Source organism: Mobula birostris, chromosome 6, assembly GCF_030028105.1.
Source record: "Mobula birostris isolate sMobBir1 chromosome 6, sMobBir1.hap1, whole genome shotgun sequence".
NCBI lineage: Eukaryota > Metazoa > Chordata > Chondrichthyes > Myliobatiformes > Myliobatidae > Mobula > Mobula birostris.
Window position 1 is genome coordinate 178,466,096 of NC_092375.1, and position 14,000 is coordinate 178,480,095.

At 43.5% G+C, this 14,000-nt stretch overlaps 1 protein-coding gene across 8 annotated transcripts in view; it reads right to left on the reverse strand.

The window, feature by feature from the left end:
- The window catches only part of LOC140199612 (activin receptor type-1-like), a 148,255-nt gene that overhangs the window by 18,681 nt on the left and 115,574 nt on the right, over nucleotides 1–14,000 (reverse strand). For 7 of the 8 annotated variants that reach the window (XR_011886452.1, XM_072261970.1, XM_072261968.1 and 4 more), the window contains one exon: nucleotides 8,898–9,173. The exons of the other annotated variant lie outside the window; for it this stretch is intronic. Coding sequence is in view for 6 of the 7 variants with exons in the window: in XM_072261970.1 (XP_072118071.1) it covers nucleotides 8,898–9,173 (276 nt within the window). In the remaining variant the exon portion in view is untranslated. The remainder of the gene's footprint in view (nucleotides 1–8,897; nucleotides 9,174–14,000) is intronic. 8 annotated transcript variants of the gene reach the window in all.

Genomic DNA, 14,000 nt, shown 5'->3' on the forward strand with positions numbered 1-14,000 from the left:
TGATGGTAGTGGCTTAGTGATTTTTTCCAGACTGGCCTGGTTAAAATCCCCTAAAATGACAGTGAAGGCATTAGGGTGCGCTGTTTCATGTGTCTGATCCCATTGCTCAGATCATCTAAAGCCTGATATTGACATTGGCCTGAGGTGGAATGTAAGGTGTACCAAAATGACCCCAGATGTCTGCCGTAGTGGGTAAAAAGGACAACACTTAACTGCTAGATATTCCAGGTCTGGTGAGCAGAATTGGGACAGCACTGATATATTTGAGCACCAAGAAGAGTTGATTGAGAGCTATACGCCTCCATCTCTGCTTTTGAGAGACTCTATAGATCTATCCCGACCACGTATAGTAAACCCATCGATCTGAAATGCTGCATCCAGTACGGAAGGGATTAACCAGGATTTTGTGAAACAAAGGACACACGCGATCCTAATGTCCCTCTGATTCAGCACCCCAGCTCTGAGATCATCAATTTTATTCACTAGAGACTGCATGCTTGCCAGCAAGATGGTCGGTATAGGGAGTTTCAAACCCTGTTTCCTTAAACGCAATTGTACCCGATCTGCAGCAACACTTCCTCCACAGTATCCTACATGGGCTTTTCCGACCACAATCCGTGTTGCTTCTGTCAGTTTTAAGCAGCGATAATTTGTTTAAATGCATTAAGTACAAACTTAAGCAACACACATCAAAGTTGCTGGTGAACATAGCAGGCCAAGCAGCATCTGTAGGAAGCGGTGCAGTCGACGTTTCAGGCCGAGACCCTTCGTCAGGACTAACTGAAGGAAGAGCTAGTAAGCGATTTGAAAGTTGGAGGGGGAGGGGGAGATCCAAAATGATAGGAGAAGACAGGAGAGGGAGGGATGGAGCCAAGAGCTGGACAGGTGATTGGCAAAAGGGGATACGAGAGGATCATGGGACAGGAGGTCCGGGAAGAAAGACAAGGGGGGGGGACCCAGAGGATGGGCAAGGGGTATATTCAGAGGGACAGAGGGAGAAAAAGGAGAGTGAGAGAAAGAATGTGTGCATAAAAATGAGTAACAGGTGGGATACGAGGGGGAGGTGGGGCCTTAGCGGAAGTTAGAGAAGTCGATGTTCATGCCATCAGGTTGGAGGCTACCCAGACGGAATATAAGGTGTTGTTCCTCCAACCTGAGTGTGGCTTCATCTTTACAGTAGAGGAGGCCGTGGATAGACATGTCAGAATGGGAATGGGATGTGGAATTAAAATGTGTGGCCACTGGTTTCTCTGGCGGACAGAGCGTAGATGTTCAGCAAAGCAGTCTCCCAGTCTGCGTCGGGTCTCGCCAATATATAAAAGGCCACATCGGGAGCACCGGACGCAGTATATCACCCCAGTCGACTCACAGGTGAGGTGTTGCCTCACCTGGAAGGACTGTTTGGGGCCCTGAATGGTGGTAAGGGAGGAAGTGTAAGGGCATGTGTAGCACTTGTTCCGCTTACACGGATAAGTGCCAGGAGGGAGATCAGTGGGGAGGGATGGGGGGGACGAATGGACAAGGGAGTTGTGTAGGGAGCGATCCCTGCGGAATGCAGAGAGAGGGGGGGGGAGGGAAAGATGTGCTTAGTGGTGGGATCCCGTTGGAGGTGGCGGAAGTTACGGAGGATAATATGTTGGACCCGGAGGCTGGTGGGGTGGTAGGTGAGAACCAGGGGAACCCTATTCCTAGTGGGGTGGCGAGAGGATGGAGTGAGAGCAGATGTACGTGAAATGGGGGAGATGCGTTTAAGAGCAGAGTTGATAGTGGAGGAAGGGAAGCCCCTTTCTTTAAAAAAGGAAGACATCTCCCTCGTCCTAGAATGAAAAGCCTCATCCTGAGAGCAGATGCGGCGGAGATGGAGGAATTGCGAGAAGGGGATGGCGTTTTTGCAAGAGACAGGGTGAGAACAGGAATAGTCCAGATAGCTGTGAGAGTCAGTAGGCTTATAGTAGACATCAGTGGATAAGCTGTTTCCAGAGACAGAGACAGAAAGATCTAGAAAGGGGAGGGAGGTGTCGGAAATGGACCAGGTAAACTTGAGGGCAGGGTGAAAGTTGGAGGCTCCCTACACAACTCCCTTGTCCATTCGTCCCCCCCATCCCTCCCCACTGATCTCCCTCCTGGCACTTATCCGTGTAAGCGGAACAAGTGCTACACATGCCCTTACACTTCCTCCCTTACCACCATTCAGGGCCCCAAACACGAGGCAACACTTCACCTGTGAGTCAACTGGGGTGATATACTGCGTCCGGTGCTCCCGATGTGGTCTTTTATATATTGGCGAGACCCGACGCAGACTGGGAGACTGCTTTGCTGAACATCTATGCTCTGTCCGCCAGAGAAAGCAGGATCTCCCAGTGGCCACACATTTTAATTCCACATCCCATTCCCATTCTGACATGTCCATCCACGGCCTCCTCTACTGTAAAGATGAAGCCACACTCAGGTTGGAGGAACAACACCTTATATTCCGTCTGGGTAGCCTCCAACCTGATGGCATGAACATCGACTTCTCTAACTTCCGCTAAGACCCCACCTCCCCCTCGTATCCCATCTGTTACTCATTTTTATGCACACATTCTTTCTCTCACTCTCTTTTTTCTCCCTCTGTCCCTCTGAATATACCTCTTGCCCATCCTCTGGGTCCCCCCCCCTTGTCTTTCTTCCCGGACCTCCTGTCCCATGATCCTCTCGTATCCCCTTTTGCCAATCACCTGTCCAGCTCTTGGCTCCATCCCTCCCCCTCCTGTCTTCTCCTATCATTTTGGATCTCCCCCTCCCCCTCCAACTTTCAAATCCCTTACTCACTCTTCCTTCAGTTAGTCCTGACGAAGGGTCTCGGCCTGAAACGTCGACTGCACCTCTTCCTACAGATGCTGCCTGGCCTGCTGCGTTCACCAGCAACTTTGATGTGTGTTGCTTGAATTTCCAGCATCTGCAGAATTCCTGTTGTTTAAGTCCAAACTTATTTGGACTTTAGGAACTTCTGTAATGACATCAAGACCAAGATGATCAGCCTCCAGCAATGCATGTCATATTCCTTTATGCTGCGATACCAAGGTTAATCATACTTTTTGGAATTCAACAGTGCTACTTACACTGTTTTAGGAATCCACAGCCAACATTAGGGGGCTTGACTGGTAACTTCAGTAGTAACCGCAGGCTGCTCAAATAACTCCCAAAATCCACAATGTTCTCCATCCAGCACTTAACTGGAGCCTCAGTGATGACACCAGAGCACGCACAATCATTACTGAAGGAATCGCTAGATCAATAACTCAGCAAGGGTGGGTGGAGAACGTCAGAAAGCAGGTAAAAACATGTCCAGAAGTGAAGAATCTTGGCAAAATCTTTGGAGATGCCAGTTTTGACCCAGCTCACTTTAATAAGCAATTTATTTTCAGATTTAGATTAGATAACTTCCAGTCTTCTCGGGTAATGTTATGGATTTTAAAAAGTTTGCAAGAACAAGCCCAGTAAGCCTGTCATCTGCAGTGGGAAAGTGACTAAAGGGGATTCTAAGGGACAGGGTCTATCTGCATTTAGATAGTCTATGACCGACAGTGAGCATAAACTTGTGCATAGGAAATCGCGTGTTACAAGTTTGATTGAAATTTTTTGAAGAAGTGATCAAGAGGACTGATGTGGGCAAGAAGGCAGATGTTGACAATGTGGTCTTTTAGCAAGCCTTTGACAAAGTTCCATATGGAGACAAGAGGGCAAAAAGGAGCAAGATATACCAGCTAGTTGAATCGTGTCACAGAAACAAACTTGTACTCAACACCAGTAAGACCAAAGTGCTGATTGTGGACTTTGGGAGGGGCAGGACAGGGGAACACAGATCAATCCACTGAGGGATCAAAAGTGGAGAGAGTGAGCAGTTTCAAGTTCCTGGGTGTCAAGATCTCTGAGGATCTAACCTGGTCCCAACATACTGATGCAGCTATAAAGTAGGCAAGACAGCTGCTATTTTTCATTAGGAGTTTAAAGAGATTTGGTTTGTCACATGAAACACTCAAAAACTTCTACAGATATATCGTGGCGAGCATTCTGACAGGCTGCATCACTGATGGTACAAGGGTGGGGAGGGGGCTATTGCACAGGATCAAAAGCTACAGAAAGATGTAAAATTAGTCAGCTCCATCATGGGAATTACTAGCCTCTATAGAATTCAAGACATCTTCAAAGAGCAGTGACTCAGAAAGGTGGCATCTACTGCTAAGGCCCCAATCACCCAGGACTTGCCCTCTTCTCATTGTTACCATCAGGAAGGAGGTACAGAAGCCTGAAGACACACAATCAGCAGTTCAGGAACAGCTTCTTGAATTGAATTGACTTTATTACTTACATCCTTCACATACTGAGGGGTAAAAATCTTTACGTTGATGGGGTGAAGGGGAGGGGAAATAGGGGTATAGACTAAGAACAATGGTCAATCACCTTGGGTGCACCTTAGCTTACTGTTTTGGACAGTCAAAAAGAAGCTTTACCCAGCAACCGGTGACGTACTAGTCATTGTACTCTAAAGATAGGCAAAGGCTCAAATAAGGAACTATCTGATCTTGCAGAAGCAGCTCAAGGTATAGCTAAATATGGGAAGTATAGTGTGGGGACTAGAATGTCCTGGAGAAAAGGGGAAGGGTCCGAAAGAGGAACTGATGGGCTAGCTTTGGCTTAAAATAATTATAACTAACTGACCAATGATTATTTTATGTCTAATTGTATCTTAGCATGTGATTGGAATGATTCTAATATTATCTAAACTTGTAATCGTAAGATTTCTTGCTACCTGATCAACGTTATCAATTGTGGAGAACTGTGTAATTCGGGGGCAGTGTCTGGACTGGCTCTTTTGGGAGATCAGTCTGTAACTTCCCCCATAGCAGGCTATGAGTAAAGAATAAAGGTTTGAAAAAGAACTACGTGTGTTAGTGTTTTTGTGGTACTTTTGTCTTTGCATCGGTCGATCCAGTACGACAACGTTACTTTTCTATCTAACTGTGTAATTTATAGTAATTTGTCATGAATAGTACGTACAACAGGACAATCAATATAGCATAGAAATACAATTGTATCAGCGTAAATTAATCTGATGGCCTAGTGGAAGAAGCTGTCCCAGAGCCTGTCGGTCCTGGTTTTTATACTGCTGTACCATTTCCCAGATGGTAGCAGCTGGAACAGTTTGCTGTTGGGGTAACTCAGTTCCCCAATGATTGTTCGGGCCCTTTTTACACACCTGTCTTTGTAAACATCCTGAATAGTGGGAAGTTCACATCTACAGATGCACTGGGCTGTCCACACCACTCTCTAGAGTCCTGCGATTGAGGGAAGTACAGTTCCCACACCAGGCAGTGATGCAGCCAGTCAAAATGCTCTCAATTGTGCCCCTGTAGAAAGTTGTTAGGATATGGGACCCATACTGTACTTCTTCAGCTGTTTGAGGTGAAAGAGGTGCTGTTGTGCTTTTCTCACCACACAACCAGTATGTACAGACCACATGAGATCCTTGGTGATGTGTATGCCGAGGAACTTAAAGCTGTTCACCTTCTCAATCCCAGATCCATTGATGCCAATAGGGGTTAGCCTGTCTCCATTCCTCCTGTAATCCACAACCAGTTCCTTTGTTTTTGCGACATTGAGGGAGAAATTGTTTTCTTGACACCACTGTGTCAGGGTGATGACTTCTTTTCTGTCGGCTGCCTCGTTATTATTTGAGAGTCCGATTTCTAAATGGACGTTGACCCGTGAACGCTACATCACTTTTTTAATATATTTCTATTTTTGCACTCTTTAAATTTAACATTTAATATACATATGTATTTACTGTAATTTTTTTTGCTATATTTATCATGCATTGCATTATACTGGTGCCATTAAGATAACAACTTTCATGGCATATGCTATTGATATTAAACCCAATTCTGATATGGCAAGCTGGGCTGAAAGGTTAGATCATAAGAGGTGGGGGGTGAACTAGCCAATTGGTTACAGAACTTACTTAGTCATACGAGACAGAGGGCAGTTAATTTTTCTGAATAAAGGTTGCAGTCTTTGGTATGGTTAGTAAGTTTGCAGATCACACTGAAGTTGGTGGTAGAGGATAGAGGAGAAGAATATTAAAGATTACGACAGGATCTAGAACAACTTGCCAAGGAATAGTAGACTGATTTTAAATCTGACAAGTGCAGAGTTGTACTTTGGTAAGTCAAAGCAGGACAGAACTTGTACAGTGGGCCCTGGGGAATGTATGAGAAACCCAAGAGGTACAGACATATAGTTCCTTGTAACTGGCAACACAGGTAGCATGACATTATCCCCTCTTGAACCAGAGGGGATAACTTGCCTTGTCCCCATCACCGGATTATTCCCACTACCAACGGACTCACTTTCAAGGACTCTTCTTCATCTCAGGTTCTCGATATTTATTGCTTATTTATTTGTTTTTGTATTTGCACAATCCGTTGTCTTTTGAAATTAGCTATTTGTTCACCCTGTTGGGTGTGGTTCTTCCTTGATTCTGTTGTGTTTCTTGTAGTTACTGTGAGTGACCGCAAGAAAACAAATCTCAAGGTTGTTTTTGGTGACTTTGATAATAAATTTACTAGGAACCTTTTGAACAGAATGGGGACTGTAGCATTTGCCATGTTTTACTTAATCAGTCAAGACACAGGATAGAAGAGTTGGGGCATTGTATTATAGCTGTGCAGGATGTTGACAAGACAGCACCTGGAACATTGTGTGCAGTTCCAGTTGCCAAGGAATCAGAAGGATGTCCTTAAGCTGGAAAGGGTGCAGAAAAAAATTCACAATGAGTGTAGGAGGCTGCAGTCACTTTAGGGGCATATAAAATCATGAGAGGCACAGTTATGGTGAATGGTCACAGTCTCTCCCCCCCTCCCCCCCCCCCAGGGTAGCATAGTCCAAAACTAGAAAGGTATCAGCTTAAATTGAGATGGGGAAAAAATAAAGGGGACAAAGAGGAGAAAATTCTTCCAGAGGATGACGAGTTTGTGGAACAAGATGCCAGAGGAGGTGGATAGAGCCCAGACAGGCAAGATTTACAGCAGGAGTTCCCAACCTCGCAACCACAGGCCCCTTGCATAATGGAATTGGTCCATGGCATGAATAAGGTTGGGGACCCCTGATTTAGAGGGATATGGTCCAATATAGGCAAATAGGACCAACACATTTGGGCACCTTGGTTGGTATGAACACATTGGGGCAAAGAACCCATTTTCCCCTACCATGATTCTATTAATAACCCAGATTATTCACATAGGTTTCTGTCCCTCATCATTCAGATAGTGCTCTTGACAAGAGATTGGGACCATGAGGGAAAATAGATCTGCTCTGATGAAATGGTGGAGCAGACTCAATGGGCAAATAGCCAAATTCTGCTCCTATATCTTATGGTACTTTATCTGTAGAAAAGTGTCTAGACCCTCAAAATCTGAATTTATCAACAGTTTCATCAGCCATTCCTACCTAGAGGGATGGACACTGGAGAATAACGATTACTCATTACTTCTCACTTCTCTGGATCTTGGCATCGGAATGAAGTCTTACCACAGTTGTTGAGCACTTTCACACCTGGACAGCACAGTAGCATTGTAGTAACGCATTAAAGGGCCAATGATCCGGGTTCAATTCCTGCCGTTGACGGTAAGAAAGGTGCACGTGAGCTCCCTCTGGGGACACCAGATCCCTTCCACATTCCACACACGTCTGGGTTAGGGTTTGCACTGTATGTTGTGGGCATGCTAGGTTGGTGATGGAAGCCTGGGCTGCCCTCAGCATATCCACGGACTGGGTTGGTCACTGACGCAAAATGACACATTTCACTATGTTTTGATGTACAGTATATATAACAAATAAAACTAACTTTTTATCTTTTTTTTAAATTGAGGAATGCACTACCGGTCAACTGGAATTGAGATGTGCATCATCTGAGTATTCTGCAGTAAATGGTGAAGAGACTTCATTGAAGCATTCTATTAGTGCACAACCTATTCAAAGATAGCATCAGAAAGACCACCAGGGAGACAGAGCCTGAGGACCATGAGAAGGGGATGTTAGCTCCCAAGTTAATATCCTCCCCTCGCATTCAAAATCTATGGAGAGGTGGAAGAAATTGACCGCACGAGACATAGAACATGTTTTGATAGAGAGCTATGCCCAGGAAGCAGCCTGTGAAATCAGTCAAAGAGAACCAGGTGATTCTTGTCCATAGTTATCACCATGGTGCACCGAAAACCAAGCAGGAGAATCCAGAAGAGACTTAATCGGGTGCCTACGACATTGTAGGTTTACCAACACTGATTATAAAGACATCAGTAAATAATTTACTAACCCGATTACTGCTTGCTGCAAATGACACTCATGGTCTGCAGTTCATCTGATTTTCATCTTACAACATAAAATTTGTGCATCACTGCACTGAGTGGAAATTCTCATGCCAGACAACGGAAACTGCTGTCTTTATTTTTTTTTAGAACGTCAATCTGTCACAGGAATTAAAAGGTTCAAGCAGCATCGGGGGGGGGGGGGGGGTGGAGAAACTGACAATATTTCAGGTCAAGACTCTGTATCGTAATTCCTTCTGTTCAAACCACTAATTTTATTACTTTTACCCCACACCACCTCCACCAGACCCTGAATGGGTGATAGCACCAAACAAAAAAAAAGCAAAACTCAGCCTTTGTTGATTGTTGAACGTAGTTGTTGATGATCACTGACACTATCATATTCAATAACGCAAAATTAATATCCAAACATCTTAAATACTTAAATACTACTAAACTATTTTCAAGATGGATCGGAGGTCTTTAATCTCATTATTAACAAATATTTCATCTCAGTAGCAGCAAATGGAAAACCTGGCTCGAAGTGCTTACCCAAGTCTGCAATGCAGCATTGTCCATTCTCCTTAACGAGGATATTTTTGCTTTTAAGATCTCGATGTGCAATGGCAACTTTTCCTTGTGTCCCAATTATTTCTGTGTGCAAATGTGTTAGACCACTAACGATGGACAAGGATATCCTCAAACAGCCAATGGTATCCAATGCATTGTGCTGCAGGTGGTCATAAAGAGATCCCAGTTTATGATAATGTGTAATTAGCCACAGTTGTGTGCTGGAATTTCTGGATGTCATGTCAGACGCAATAAAGCCTATAGAAAGAGATACAGATGGTGAGCTTCACAATTGCTAGGCACTCTTCTACAGCACGCCTCACTGACATTTAGAATGTTTCCTATGCCAATTAAAAGAATATAAATTATTTTTCTTCCTCATGTCATTCATTTTAATGGCCTAAAGTAGGGGATCCCATCCTTTTTGATGCCATGGACCAATAGCGTTAAGCAAGGGGTCTGTGGACCCTAGGCTGGGAACATCTGCTCTAAAGAAGCCACACTTAGTACTGCAGGTAGAATCTCATTACAGGGTCTTAATTCTTCTATTCTCTCATCTCACCCATCACTCTCAGTCACATCCCACCACAACACACCATGGCTGCAGTGTGTATCACCTCCATCCACTCATTAACAGGACATCCCTAACCAAGTGTAAGCACTAGGAGAAATGTCAGTAGGCCCCTTTGTTTTGCCTTGTTACCGTAACGTTAAGGCAAACAAAAAAAACCTCTTATATTGTTGTTGGGTCAAATTCCTCATCTTGTAATACTGTGGGAGTACCTTCACGTCAAGCATTACAAGAGTTCATGGAACAGTTCAAGCCAACATTAAATTCTGACCCTGTCAGTAATTCCAATATTACACAGCGAGTGATAAAAGGAAGCAAGTAATTAAAAGTCTTCATATTGATGCACGTACAAAGAATGCACGACACTAGCTATTATTCATTAGGAGTTTGAGTAGAATTGTTATTTCACTGAAGACATTTGCAAATGCCTACAGATGTACCATGGAGAGCAGAAAGTTGTAAATTCAGCAAGCTCTATCACAGACATCCAGGACACCTTCAAAGGGGATGGCTCAAAAAAAAAAAAAGACAGCATCCATTATTAAGGACCCCATCACTGAGGACAGACCCTCTCCTCATTGCTATTTTCAAGGAGATGATACAGGAGCCTAAAGACACACACTCAGTGATTCAGAAATAGCCTCTTCCCCTCCGGCATCAGATTTCTGAATAGACATTGATTCCATGAACACTACCTCACTTTTCTTTTGCTCTCTTTTTGCATGACTTATTTTTATATAGTGAGCTTATTATAGTTCATGGTTTTTACTAATATGCATTGCAATATACTGCTGCCACAAAACCACAAATTCCACAACATATACCAGTGATATTAAACCTGATTCTGAAATGTTCACTGTTCCTGACCTGCTGAACATTAACAGCATTTTCTCTTTATGTTACAATAAAGAATGAATTAATTTTGATGCACTGTCAACTAACTTTATGCCAACTCAGCACATCAAGGATCAAATAAAGAACATTAATTTGCTTTTACATACCACCAAGAAAGAGGAAAAAAGATTAAAGTGTTTCGCAAAAGCCCCATCCTGACGATACAAGAAATATCGTTAAGGACACTCGTATCATTAGCATGAAGGAAATGGCTTTCCCTCAATCAACTTTCAAGTTCGAAGAGGAAGGTATAAAAAGTATGAATCATAAAATGTTAGCAACCAGGTCTATTTAGTAGTTGTGGAGGAAAATAGCATATTGGCTTTTATCACATCGGGGATGGAGTTTAAGAATAGGGAGATTTTGTCACTATTACATGTTGAGGCCACACCTAGAATACTGCTTGTCTCCTTACCTAAATGTGATAGAAACTTGAGAGGCAGTTCAATGAGATCTCTCCAATCCAATTTATGTAATAAGAGTATAATATTGTGAAGATAGGCCACACAGTTTGCAATTAAATTCCTTGGAGTTTAAAAGGACAGGCAGGGTGGGATGGGAGGGTGGTGACTTCATTCTAATGCAGAAGATTCTAGGGCGGGTTGACATGGTAGATATTGGAATGTTTCCACTAGTGGGAGAATCATAAGCAAAGAGACAGCTACAAAATAAGGAGTCAGTCATTTAAAATTGTTGAAGCATCTTTTCTCAAAGGGTGATGAGTCTCTGGAATTCTTTCCCTAAATATTAAGCTGGAAATAGAAAAGTATTTTAAAGAAAAGGGAATTAACAGTTACGGGGAACAGGCACGGAAGTTGATTTGAAGGTAGCACAGTTCAGCCATCATTATACAGTATCACTGTGTGAAGGCGGTGTGCAATTTAACAGCGGGTGATTGTCAGATTTTTTCTTGTGATTGCAAGACCCTGTGGGGATAGTTGACTTAGAATACTGCAAGTCTGGTTCACTGGTTTATTGGAAAGACCGGCAGCGGGAGAGTTGCATGGCCTCAGTTGTAGTGCGGACTAGGCCCGTGCCACATTGTCACCTGTTGCAGCCATTCAGGAGAGGTGACATTGGAGGCGGTGCGGCTCAGTGTCCATGTTGGACCAGGGCTGGCCCCAACTGTCAGTGCTGCTCTCCAGTGTTCGCTCAGCGGAAGACAAGCTGGACTGCGTTCATCTGCAGATCCATAGGAACAAGAACTGTCTATATTCTATTTCTTTTCTGTGACTGTGTGACTTCTATCTTATACATGCTATATATGTTCCTTGTGCTGTGTATGACTGTTGGTATTGTGTTTTGCATCTTGGCCCCAGTGTTTTGTTTGGCTGTGTTCATGAGTATTCAGGTATGATTGAATGACAATTAAACCTGAACTTGAACCTGAATGGTAGGGCAGGTTTGAAGGGCCAAATGGCCTATTTTCTTGAGTTGTTGTGAAAAGAGAGGGAAAAACAGTTCATGCAAAGTCACAAATAGAAAGGTTGTGTGTGGTGGTAATAATCTTCTGAGGTGTGTCTATTTCAATGCAAGGAGTATTGTGGGGAAGGCTGACGAGCTGAGGGCGTGGATTGACATATGGAATTACGACATTATAGCTATTAGTGAAACTTGGCTGCAGGAGGGGCAGGACTGGCAGTTTAATGTTCCAGGGTTCCGATGTTTCAGACGTTATAGAGGCAGAGGAATGAAGGGTGGGGGGGAGGGGGGGGTGGCATTGCTAGTCAGGGAAAATGTTACAGCAGTGCTCAGGCAGGACAGATAAGGGGGCTTGTCTACCGAGGTCATATGGGTGGAGCTGAGAAACAGGAAAGATATGGCCACATTAGTGAGGTTGTATTATAGACCACCCAATAGTCATCGGGAATTGGAGGAGCAAATCTGCAGAGAGATAGCAGACAACTGCAGGAAACAAAGTTGTGATAGTAGGGGATTTTAATTTTCCACATATTGATTGGGACTCCCATACTATTAAAGGTCTAGACGGGTTACAGTTTGTAAAATGTGTTCAGGAAAGTTTTCTAAATCAACTTATAGAGGTATCAACTAGAGAGGATGCAATATTAGATCTCCTATTAGGAAATGAGTTAGGACAGGTGACAGAAGTGTGTGTAGGGGAACACTTTGGTTCCAGTGATCATAATAACACTATTAGTTTCAACTTGATTATGGATAAAGATAGATCTAGTCCTCAGGTTGAGGTTCTAAACTGGAAAAAGGCCAAATTTGAAGAAATGAGAAAGGATCTAAAAAGCATGGATTAGGGACAGGTTGTTCTCTGGCAAGGATGTGATCGGTAAGTGGGAGGCCTTCAAAGGAGAAATTTTAAGATTGCAGAGTTTTTATGTTCCTGTCAGGATTAAAGGCAAAGTGAATAAGAATAAGGAACCTTGGTTCTCAAAGGATATTGGAACTCTGATAAAGAAGAAGAGAGAGATGTATGACATGTATAGGAAACAAGAGAGCAAATAAGGTGCTTGAGGAGTATAAAAATTGCAAAAAAATACTTAAGAAATCAGGAGGGCTAAAAGAAGACATGAGGTTGCTTTGGCAGTCAAGGTGAAGGATAATCCAAAGAGCTTCTACAGGTATATTAAGAGCAAAAGGTTAGTAAGGGATAAAATTGGTCCTCTTGAAGATCAGAGTGGTCGGCTATGTATGGAACCAAAAGAAATGGGGGAGGTCTTAAATGGGTTTTTTGCGTCTGTATTTACTAAGGAAACTGGCAAGGAGTCAATGGAAATAAGGCAAACAAGTAGTGAGGTCATGGAACCTATACAGGTTGAAGAGGAGGTGGTGCTTGCTATCTTGAGACAAATCAGAGTAGATAAATCCTCAGGACCTGACAGGGTATTCCCTCGGACCTTGAAGGAGACTAGTGTTGAAAATGCAGGGGCCCTGGCAGATATATTTAAAATGTCGGTATCTACGGGTGAGGTGCCGGAGGATTGGAGGATAGCTCAAGTTGTTCCGTTGTTTTAAAAAAGGTTCTAAAAGTAATCTGGGAAATTATAGGCCGGTAAGTTTGACGTCGGTAATAGGTATATTATTGGAAGGAGTACTAAGAGATAGGATTTACAAGTATCTGGATAGACAGGGACTTATTAGGGAGAGTCAACATGGCTTTGTGCGTGGTAGGTCATGTTTAACAAATCTATCAGAGTTTTTCGAGGAGGTTACCAGGAAAGTGGATGAAGGGAAGGCAGTGGATGTTGTCCACATGGACTTCAGTAAGACCTTTGACAAGGTCCCACATGGGAGGTTAGTTAGGAAGATTCAGCCGCTAGGTAAACATGGGGAGGTAGTAAATTGGATTAGACATTGGCTCAATGGAAGAAGCCAGAGGGTGGTAGTGGAGGATTGATTCTCTGAGTGGAGGCCTGTGACTAGTGGTGTGCCACAGGGTTCAGTGCTGGGTCCATTGTTATTTGTCATCTATATCAATGGTCTGGATGATGATGTGGTAAATTGGATCAGCAAATTTGCTGATGATACAAGGATTGGAGGTGTAGTGGACCGTGAGGAAAGTTTTCAAAGCTTGCAGAGGGATTTGGACCAGCTGGAAAAATGGGCTGAAAAATGGCAGATGGAGTTTAATACAGACAAGTGTGAGGTAT